At 43.0% G+C, this 11,427-nt stretch overlaps 1 protein-coding gene across 2 annotated transcripts in view; it reads left to right on the forward strand.

The window, feature by feature from the left end:
* The window catches only part of LOC108788318 (L-lactate dehydrogenase B chain-like), a 24,932-nt gene that overhangs the window by 2,241 nt on the left and 11,264 nt on the right, over nucleotides 1-11,427 (forward strand). Inside the window, exons 2-8 of one of the 2 annotated variants that reach the window (XM_018558076.1) lie at nucleotides 1,537-1,670; nucleotides 3,220-3,337; nucleotides 4,214-4,387; nucleotides 5,124-5,297; nucleotides 5,554-5,671; nucleotides 6,968-7,091; nucleotides 8,038-8,217. In XM_018558076.1, coding sequence (XP_018413578.1) covers nucleotides 1,542-1,670; nucleotides 3,220-3,337; nucleotides 4,214-4,387; nucleotides 5,124-5,297; nucleotides 5,554-5,671; nucleotides 6,968-7,091; nucleotides 8,038-8,205 — 1,005 coding nt within the window. In that variant the 5' untranslated portion in view covers nucleotides 1,537-1,541 and the 3' untranslated portion in view covers nucleotides 8,206-8,217. Of the gene's footprint in view, nucleotides 1-1,536; nucleotides 1,671-3,219; nucleotides 3,338-4,213; nucleotides 4,388-5,123; nucleotides 5,298-5,553; nucleotides 5,672-6,967; nucleotides 7,092-8,037; nucleotides 8,324-11,427 lie in introns of those variants that run through there. The other variant, XM_018558068.1, reaches the window with a different exon arrangement.

Consider the following 11,427-nt stretch of genomic DNA (forward strand, 5'->3'; position numbering starts at 1 on the left):
TGGTTTAAAGACTTTCCTTATGTAATCCCTCCTGTTGTATTACTTTCTACCTGATTTGGGTCTTCCCAATCGGTGCTGCTGTCCACTGCTTTGGTGTCCCTTATTAGTGTCCCAGAGTGCAAATGTGGTTTTGCGTTCATGCCACTCCTTCTGCCCAACCCACCCCACCATGGCTGCCAGTGCGCATGCTCCTCTGCCCTCAATGTTCTTGTTTGATGCCCTACCTGGAAGCAGAGAACAAGGGAGGTTTGTTAGGAGTTAACAATGTCTCTAACTCCATTTCTTGTTTTTCTGCACATGTATGGCATGACCAGGTCACATAGAAAACAATTTTCTGTCCTTTTCACACTATATACATGTGCAGAGAAATGGCTCAACTGACATGTCCACAAGCCCTAAATGTTTGTCCATAGTAGGGCATACATGCACTGCCTGCTAACAGTGCATTAAAGAACTCCAGGCAGAGCACTGCAAGGGTTAAGTGAGTTTTTTTTGTCTGGGACAAACATAAAAATGGCTGGCTACTAGACTGGTCCCTGCATCCTGTCTCCTCCACTTCAGCAATGGAATATCCCTCAGTGTCCTCGCATCCCATGGGTTGGCGGGACTATCGCCTTCTGGCACACTTTACAAAAAATGAAACAATTGGCTGAAGTTGCATTCAGAAACTTACAAGGAGGACCTGATTGCTAGGAGGATGACCATTCATAGGTTAGGAGGCAGAATGGAGCCGACAACATTCAGCTGCACCACTTGGCCATATAGCTTGCCAGATGGCTGATCATTGAACACTTTGTCCAGTAGGTTCACATGCTTTTCAGTGATTGGCACCTTTTTAATGGTGTATCGTTGTGTTTTTTTTTTTCCCAGTAAAACTTCTTGCTCTTATAGAAACTTAAAGCAACTTAAAGCCTAATTCCAGCACTGAGGGTCTGTTCACACGACGTCCGTTTTCTGTGCTGACTTGATCCGTACACTCCTGCACTAAAAATGTATCCCTATGTGTTTTATTGGCTACAGTTCTCACGTGCGCAGTCCGTTCAGGTTACGTGTCACATTTTGTATGGTCAGGAAACGCATCAAAAACGCACTGCAGCTAACATACTGACAGCCCGACTCCAGCAAAAAAAAGAAATTATATATATTTTTTAACGAACGCATCAAAAACGCACTGCATCAGTAGCACCGCGTCTGCAGATCCGCACCTGATATCATGTGAACAGGCCCTTAGTCTTTGACAGGTTTAATAATGAGTTATTTCTGCAACCCCATTCGGGAGATTTCCCCTTGCTACTTCAGATATCACAAGGTCAAGGAGTAAGGTGTGAGGTTCTAGCCTCAAAAAATAAATCTTTGGACATTTTTTTAATGTCCAAAGGAGAAGACGACGACTTAGCCTTTATCCCTAAACCGTGCTGCCAAAATGAGGTTTGCTGGGCATGAAGTAATGGGCCCTTAATAGAATATACATTACAGAGTAGGGATTTTTCTTCCCTCTAACATAATTGTTTTCCTTCCTACTGTCTTTTTTTTTAGTCACCATGGCAAGTGTACGAGAGAACCTATTTTCCAGCGTTGCAAAAGAGAAGACAAGTGCTCCCAAAAACAAGATTACAATTGTTGGAGTTGGCCAAGTTGGCATGGCCTGTGCAGTCAGCGTCCTTCTGAAGGTATGTGACAAATATAGCTCTGCTATTGTTGAGCATGTGACTGTGTCCTACTGAGAGGTGACCTTCATCTATTTCATATCTAAATGCGTAACTCTTTAACTGCTGCTGAAGAATGGCTTGGCTGCTGGAGAGTTTATACTGAGGGTTTGTATGTTTTGCAGACTAGTGCCTATAATAAAAAATGGACTAAAACCTGTCCCACACTGGGCCATTTTATTTTTATTGAGGGACTTCTATATACTAGAAGATGCTTGTGACCTAAAATTTTCTACTACAGTGTTTACCTGAAAATAAGACACTGTCTTATATTTTCTTGGGCTCAAAAACACACACTAGGTCTTATTTTCAGGGTAGGTCTTATTTTTTAAATGCACAACAATCCAAAGTTAATGCACATGCATATCCAAATTAAATGATCCAAAATGGCAAAATTAAGAATAGGGCAATCAGGGGTGCCTTACCTTTCCAAGAGCAATTTGTTAACCAATCGCTGCCCAGAATGAGCAAAGCGCACTTTCACTATCGATTCCTCAGTCTTAAGTGCATTTGGCATCACTCCGCCTGTGACAGGAGTCGGCGCTATAGAGTAAGCATCGGCTTATGCGGCTCTGCTCCCTCCGCTGCCGCCTTGCTTCATTGACACTGCAGATTCTCTCCCGCCTCTCCTGTGGCACTTCAAGTTCCCCCTTATGCCACCACCTGGCCTAGAAATGGGTCACAACTAGGTCTTAATTTCAGGGTAGGTCTTATTTTCGGGGAAACGTAGTAGGGTTGCAATTAGGCTAACATTATGCATCCTCCATTTAATCTAGGATGGTAGATTTGCCTTGCTGAGCCCCCTGTGTAGGACTGTTTTGCCTTGGACCCTATTGCCATACAATTTAGATCACCAAAACATCTTGCCATAACATTTTGTGCACACAAACATGAAAAAGTGGGGTTCCATCTGTTTGCATCGGTCCTCTTAATCAAGAGCCCCCTCACATCAAAAACCCCCCCTTATACCATAACAAAATGTTGGAAGCCAGAAGGCACCCCAGTGTGCCATGGCACCCTGGCTGAGAGGCTGCCTTAGACATCCAAAGACCTGAGAACACTGAGTATTGACGTGTTGGATGTGATGGCAGACTCAGAGCTGTAATTCTATGCTATTCACCAGCTATTACAGAAGTTAATGTAGAGGACACTTGCTGTTTGGTATAGTGGCAACACTGCTCTCCTCTTCCAATTGTACTCCTGCATTGTTGCTTTCCCAATGGAGACTTGAGTGGTCATGCAGATAAATTGCACAAGCATGGTCTTCCATAGTTGCTATGGCTAAGTGTGGAACAGTTAGGATCTGCTAGGTTTATTACTGTCTGAAGATTTCCATAATGGCAGATCTGCAGTAAAACTTGTATAGGTTCTATCCCTTCCACAAAATGCCCAAATAACATTTGGCTGGTGCTCTGTTGGAAAATGTAGTGACGTTCCCATGATCTGACATCACTCCATACATTTCGTCTTTGGCTAATGTGAGACTGGTAGATTAAACTGAATTTATTATTAGGAACTGCCTGATGTGCTTGCCCTGGTCGATATCTTGGAAGATAAACTGGAGGGGGAAAAGCTGGACTTGCAACATGGAAGCCTGTTTCTTAAAACTCCAACCATTGTAGCAGGCAAAGGTAGGTTCTGTTTTCACTAGCTGAACTTTCTTCTACAGGTTTGTAGATGTTTTCTTAATAGATTAACATTCATGGAAAATGGTTTCCCTGGAGTTTCAAAAGTTCTCAAACATAAGTCCAAAATGTTGATGCTGCCATTAATCCATTGGGCTTGTAATGTCCTATACACACTGCTTCTGTTGTACAAAAATCCCAAGCATTATCGGCCCTGCCCAGGTCAACCTGTCAACATAGGGGGAGGTATGATGTAAACTACACAGGGAGGTGTTCTGTAGTTAAGAGCAATTGCCTACAGTCGCAATGCTGCTCCTCTATTGACTCAGTACAGTGAATGTTACCCTGCAACAGGAAGTGCTACTGGCAGGATCACCAGGTGAAAATAAAGGGGGAAGCCTGAAAATCTCATGCAGCCACTAAATATAAGGACTGGTCGGCTGAATTCTAGTTTCCCCCTCTGGGTATAGAAGCACTTTAAATTGGTCATTGCAGGCACTGTTGGTGTTTGGATCATGCAATTGAGTGCGTTGACTCTAATGGCCTTCTCAGACATTGTTAGAAACTTGGGCTTCTCTGCACTGTCGGTCTTGACATGTCAAGTTCTGTAGTTGTCCCTCCTATTGATCTTGTATAGGTGTAATCTGACATTTGGTACCAATTCTGCAGGATTCCAGAATGTGGTTCAGCACAAATGGCTCATGCTCAATTGCTATCGGACTATGTAAAATAGTTGGTCACCTGTGGTCCAGTGACTTCAGTGTGCTAAGGCGATACATTTTTTTTTTTCAGTGCAAGATTGCTTGACTAAATAGCAGAAGCTAAGGAGTGAACTGTTTTATGTGTAGAGTACAGTTGGCCTCACTATTTGTTTATCTACAGACTACTCCGTAACAGCTGACTCTAAACTCGTTGTGGTCACTGGTGGGGTCCGTCAACAGGAGGGAGAGAGCCGGCTGAACCTCGTACAGAGAAACGTAAACGTCTTCAAGTTTATTATCCCTCAGGTGGTGAAGTACAGCCCTGATGCTACTATCCTTGTGGTTTCCAATCCAGGTAAAGAATGTCCTAATTACTGTTGTGGTGTGGTTTTTTTGTTTTTTTTGGCAAATGTTTAGTGGTAGGTTTACAAGCTGCAGCAATTGTTGTATAGCTACATGACTTGCATATTCTTATTTGCAAGTAGAGGTGCAAATCGCACCCTGTACTACAACTAGGCAGCAAAGCCAATGAGGGATTGTGTCCTGGTCTTGTCATGTGATTTGATGCATGTTAAGGGTGAAAATTCTTGCTTGGTGGAGTTCCTGGCAAAAGGTGCGGCACATCTAGCAACCAACCAGTCAGATCTTTTCTAATGCTGGGCACACGTTACAACCATCGCAAGACTTTTGTCTTGCGATGGTTGTAAGGTACTTAAAAAAAAAAAAAAATAAAAAAAGTACGATCTGCCTTTCCTGGACAGGCAGATCGTACTTGCGATCGCAAGCCGTGCCCCCTGAGGGGCAGGCTTCCGATGACCGCAATGCTGAACGGGCGGCCCGTCTAGCTTTTATCGTATGAACATGCTACACACCCGTCAAATCGTACGATGCTCGGCGGGTTTTCGAACATGTTCAGAAGTTAAAAGACATGCGCCCTTACAGTAGTAGAGTCTCACGGCTTCCACACACCTTACGATCGTGGGATTTCCCGCAATTATCGCAAGGTGTGTGGGGACCTTTACCTGTGATTGAAACAGTTGAATGATTGTTATAGGCAACTCTAACCAGTGTTCTGTTTTTCTTGACTGTAGTTGATATCATGACATATGTGACATGGAAAATAAGTGGCTTGCCACAGCACAAAGTCATTGGAAGTGGCACTAACTTGGATTCAGCAAGATTCCGCTACATAATCTCTCAGAAACTTGGTATCAGCACTTCAAGCTGCCATGGCTACGTCTTGGGTGAACATGGGGACTCTAGTGGTAAGTGACCAATTGCAGGTGTACCCTGCTTAAAATGTTTTTTTTTGCCCCAGAGTACTGTATGACCCTTCAGCTTTACAGGCCAAGCTGCTGTTGGAAACCAGTGTTAATGGTCTGGAAGTGGGGGTTGGAAGGGCGAGGGAGGTAGTCCTCTGAATTTGACATATAGGAACAGATGAGGGTGGTGTGTAAAAACTTAAGAGATGTGAAATGTACACAAACCTTGTATTCAATTTAACATGTGTAATTTTAACAGTGCCCGTTTGGAGTGGAGTGAATGTTGCTGGAGTCACCCTTCAATCACTCAATCCTGAAATTGGAACTGACAAGGATCCAGAGAACTGGAAACAGGTCCACAAAGATGTGGTTGCCAGGTAAAATCTTTCTCTGATCTGCACTGGAAAAAAATTTGCATCTTAAGAGTAGGGAAGGGCTTGAACCTTTGTTGGGTTTGTGTGGGGTTTGCTGTTGAGAAATCGCAGAGTACTTCTGGTATGAGTGTAGCTAGTCCTACAGCTCATAGCTGTATATCTGTAGTGATTGGATCAAAGGCACTGCTGCCTGCAATAGCTGGTCCTAAGGAGATGTAAGACAAGTAATACTTATTCTCCAGCAAGCAACACTATAGTATATCTGTATATCTAATCTGCTCTGTGCTTTGTGAACCTATGCCTTTTTGAATATTCCCTCCCTAGTCATGTGGGTGGGGGTGCAGTAGCACTGATGGAAGCAAAATGCTGTTGCTCTACAAACATGACTCCCCTTCCCAGAGTGCATAGCAAGTTGGCAATGCCAGGGGAGGGAGGTCTGCTGACCAAAATTCAGGTGCTCATAATTCTTTTATACAAATTGCAATATAAATGTGTACCTGACAGAATTTGGTTCTTATGAGGTAATTCTACATATACCTACTGATGCACATGGGTAATATCAGTATGTGTAACGCCTCAATGAGATGAATGCTAGTCCATTCAATGTAAGAAAATCGGTTGCTGTTGGCCCTGATTAAAGTGCCTGAATGTAAGGTATGGTAAAGTGCCCTCAAGCAGTATATAGTGCAATATTGCCTTGGGCCACGCTGGCATGACTCAGTGGTACCACACTTGTGAAGCGGTACTATCTAAGCCCTGGTTCACACCTAGGCATATTGCATATGCGCGTCTGTCGTGCGTTTTTATCGCGGTAAAAAAATTGTGCGACAAACGCGCGTTTCTGAGGGCTACTTGGCTGTATCCCAATGGAAAAGCGCAACAAAAACGGCCCAAAGTAGTACATGTACCTTTTCAGGCGTGGGCCGTTTTGTAGCACGTTAGGGACGGGCTGAAATACGCCAAGGTGTGAACCAGACCCATTGAATACAATGGGATTTTAATGTGGGCGTTTTGTAGAGCGGTCGTCAAGTGCAGAACGTGCTACAAAATGTTCAGATGTGAACGAGGGTTAAGATGTAGCCTCTGGTTGTCTCCTCCGGTGCCTAGCTAAATGTCACAGCCATTCTAACTACACCTCTGGCCAATAAATTGCTGCAGGTGCTTCAAATGTTTTCATACATGAGATGGAACTTACTGTTTGAACTTTAAATGGATCGGAAGAACCTGTCTATTACATGGTGGGTTTTGGCTTTGTCATGCACTTGCATCCTCTTGAGGTTTTATTCTGTCATTTTGTAGTGCTTATGATGTGATCAGACTAAAAGGATACACCAACTGGGCTATCGGCATGAGTGTGGCTGACCTGGCAGAGTCAATACTGAAAAACCTGAACAGAGTCCATCCTGTATCAACCATGGTAAAGGTAAGCAAAATGTATAGGTGATGTAGAAGAATCTTTAAGTGATAACAGTTGAAAATTGGCACAAAGAATCCAGCCTTGGTTGTGGGAAAATATGAAAAATTGGCTTTTCTCAAATGCACACATCACTCCTTGGTGGAGTGGGAGAATTTGGCTCACGAACTTGCTGCCATACTAGTGGGTAGAGGACCTATTTCTTGCGTTGTAGTATGAAAATGACTATCTTGGTAGCTTTTTGACAAATTACTTCACTGACTGCTGCAGGCTGGAAAACCAAGGGTCCTAACTAGATATGCATGACTCTTATTCACGCATTGGGATATGTGCTATTAGCATTTCCTATGTGCATATCACACAAAGCTGTGGCTAAGGCTATTTGTTAAAGGACTATAAACCTTTAAATCTGCAGCCTCACCAGTATGCATGGGGTATTGTGCACATGCTCAGTTGAAGTACCAGTCAGCATAGGACACTTACTATATTGGGGCCATGTGAGCTTCATAAATGCAGCAGGACCTACATTTTGAATGAGCTACAGCCAATTGCTTTTAAGGCCCCCTAACATTGCTTGCTGCAATGCACAAAATGCATGCATTTCCGTGCACAGCACATATGTGAATGGGATGCATTGAAGCATGTTGTAAACCGATTGCACGGTGTGCAGTGGAACATGCAGTCATGCAATCAAATATTTTGTAGTTTATCCCCACTTCTTTAATTGGCTTTGTGCTGTATAGTTTGTTTTAAAGCCTTTTATCAGCCATTCAAGTACTGTAACAGCGGTGATGTCAACTGTCTATTACAACACCTGGATTTGCCTGCTGTCGGTTCACTGAAGGTGGATTCTGATTTTGTTCAGGCTTTCCACACATGTATGGTGTATGGCTTTGCTTCCTTGCGTAACCTAGTCCATGACCTAAGTTAAAATACTAGTTTTCCTCTCTTCCAGGGATTATATGGCATGGAGGATGAAGTCTTCCTGAGTCTTCCATGTGTCCTGAACTCTCAAGGCCTTGTGGAAGTTGTGAAGCAGAAATTGACGGAGGATGAAAAAGCTCAACTGCAGAAGAGTGCAGCGACCCTGTGGGGCATCCAGAAAGATCTTAAAGACCTCTGAAGTCCTAAATCAGTCATTACAGTCTGCACCCACCTTGCCTTTCTAAAATTATTTAGGTTCTTGTACACAGGTTTATAGAGTAATATAGTTGTCAGAATAAAAATCTGATGTAACTGAACTGCTTGGTGTGCTGAAATCTTACTTCAAATCAGCAAAGCTCATTAAAGGGTCAACATGGCAATTTGTATTTATAGACTTAATCAGTCTTAATGGGAGACCTGTACTGAGATGTAAGCTGTCTTTGCTGAAAGACCCAGGTTTTATATTTGAGCTATTTTGAGTAACTGCTATGCATTTCAGTAATTCAGAAAACACTGTAAATGGTCATTCACAAAACGTCGAACAGTTGCATTTGGACTTCATGGTCAGGCATAAGCGCCTTGACATTTGTGAGGGCTCGTAATCCTGCATGATTCAAAAGCCTTGGCGACTTTTGATTTTTGATGTCTGCTATGAATCACCAGATCAGACTTGCATAAATGTAATGCAATACATAAGCCCCTTACCAGTTTATACTTGTCAGGATGAGCTCCAGTGTGGCATTGCACCCATCCCATTAAACTGCACTAAAGTTAAGCGGCTGTAGACTGCATATAAAGCTTTCGTTATATAAAAGCTTTCTTTAAGGAACTTTGATCCATGTGCTTGAAGACCCAGCCTGTCTGGATCCTTCCTCTGATGCACATGGATGGAGTAAGTTTACGCAATCCTTCGCTTGTACAAATTACCACATAATGCTAATTGAAAGAAGCCTGTCCAGTCACACTGGCAGAGGGAGTTGGGCACAAGTGCCTCCTGTGAGGTGTCCTTTTGAGGACTCAACTCAGTCGTCAGTGCTGCGCAGTCTCGCTCTATCTGGAAGAGACTTGAGTATAAGGGAGATGTGCTGGCTCCACAGTGATCTGAGGCACTGTTGCAATAGTGACTGCACTCTGGCACCGTCTATTAGAGTCCAGCTTTAGGATTCACATGAATATGAGCAATGCTGTGTATACAAAATCTGTGTGCTGCACTGTATGTTACCAGCAGTTGGCAAAAGGGGACCTGCACTTGTGGGTACAGATGGAGCAGACAACATTTGGCTAGAAGGACACAGCAATGTGTGGCACTAGGGTAACAAAGTGCATCAATCTACTAATTTACAAACATGAACTTGATTTATGAATGTGAAAGGAGCAGAGTTGGAAACCACCTTACATTAGCCATGCACAATTCCATTGTGCAGGGTATAGAGCTTCTGTTTCCACTCTTCTGAATCAATACCTGCAAAAAAGATTCTGTATACTTGCCTCTCCAGTAAGCAGTGAGTCTTGAGTATTTGACAATTCTAGCTGGAAGAACCAAGGTGCCCAGCAGGTATCGGGCATCTAATACACCCAGAAGTGTCAGAGCAGTGGCTCTTGGAGCTCATAATTTCAGTTGATGCCCATCAAAGTGGTAAGTATCGGTCTATTACAGGCAGGAGCATAACTACAGATCATGGGGGTTCTATACAAAAATGTTGCCTCCATGACTACCGCCATACTGTCATTAATCACGTAAAGTCTGCCTAGATTGGGGACAGGTAGCAGAGCTGTGTGAGAAGAGGGGAAATCTGTCCATGGTATTTTAACTAGGGATGCAATGATGTCAATACTAGTGTGCTTTCTCCTTCCTGATTGGCCAGAAAGCCAGCTCAATGCTGCTATCACCTGGTGACTGCTAATCAGGAAGCCAGGCGGCAAGACGTTACATGCTGCCAGTATTGAGAAACCAGTATCAATGCACCTGTACTTAACCTACATTTTCCCCGTTAACTACTGTCCATCTCAAATCCATGAGCTTCGGTGTAATACTATACCAATATTTTTTTTAGGGGGGGATTTTCTACAGCTTGGGAAGACTGTTTTGGCATACAGGGTTAATTTCAGTTCTTGCCAGGATAACCAAAAGCTCCTGAGGACCATAAATTTACAAGATGTGAACAAATCTCTTACTGCATGGCCTGCAAAAGGGATCTGTAATGAGTTATTCTGAAGTCTCCTTCTGTATGCATGGCCTCAGCCCTTGAATGGATATAGTACAGTGTCTACAACAACCTCTGCAATCCTTAATACAGTGTGTTATGTTTACATGCGCACTTTTTGGGGTGTACTTTTTTAAAGTAATGGTCACTGTAACAGACAAATGTTACAAAGGGTAACTGCTGGTGGTTTACACAAACTTTAACAAACTGTACAGATCTGTTATCCAACTGTACTAAGCATTAGGCTTCAGTAATGTTAAAACAGTCAACATTTCCCTTTCTTTGGTTTAAAAAAAAAAACCTTTGGTTTTTAGGTTGGATATGTAAAGTGCCATAGTTGCCACTTCCCTGGAGTAACATCACCATAGCAACCACCAGAGCAATCGGCAAGATCTCCTGCCGCTTTAGTTCAAAATATACTTTCAGACTTGTTAAAAAAAAAAACGGATCAAAAAGCAACAGGGATGTGCAATTTGTGCTCATGATTTGAGGATGATTTGGTTTTCGGTTGCTGTCCTTCATACATTATTGTTTGGCTTTGATCTTCTCTTAGCAGAAAATGCATGGATGATGCCACTCAGCTAACCTTTTAAAGCTGACCTTAACACCTTTCACTAAAAATCACATCTGCATACTGAAATGAAATAATTGTACTTTTGTTAAACTTTCTTTTACTCATAATTATTGTTTATCCACTTCTTGGGCATTAGTGATGTAATAAACATTGCATTCTGGGAAGGTTACATCGGCAGTGTATTGCTGGGCAATCATCTGTAATCTCATAAGATCTTAGGGAAAGCCATTTTCCTCCCCTGAGATGATGTGCATGGTGACATGTGCCAGAGTCCCAGGAAGTAAAGGGAGATCTAGTAATCTGCCCTTAGTAAAAATGGCCACTGAGAATGGGGAGGAAAAGGGAGGATTATTTTCAAGGGTGCCTGTTCACAGTTGAGCATTGTCACTTGTAGCTCCAAAACATACATGAGCATATGGAGGTTTGCTAAGGTTGCCAGAGATGTATCAACCGCTTTTCCATTAACATTGGCAACAAGTCCCTACTGGCAACCTTAAGCCAAGCCAAGACAGGTACAGGTAGAGCTATTTACAGATATACAGTGGTGTAGGGAGATATACAGAGGGAAGGAAGAAATATTTTCAGGGACATCCTGCTACTGCACTATAGATTAAGAGACTAGGCCTGTGTGTGTGTGGGGGGG

Source organism: Nanorana parkeri, unplaced genomic scaffold (assembly GCF_000935625.1).
Source record: "Nanorana parkeri isolate BGI_ZX_2015 unplaced genomic scaffold, ASM93562v1 scaffold14, whole genome shotgun sequence".
Lineage (NCBI taxonomy): Eukaryota > Metazoa > Chordata > Amphibia > Anura > Dicroglossidae > Nanorana > Nanorana parkeri.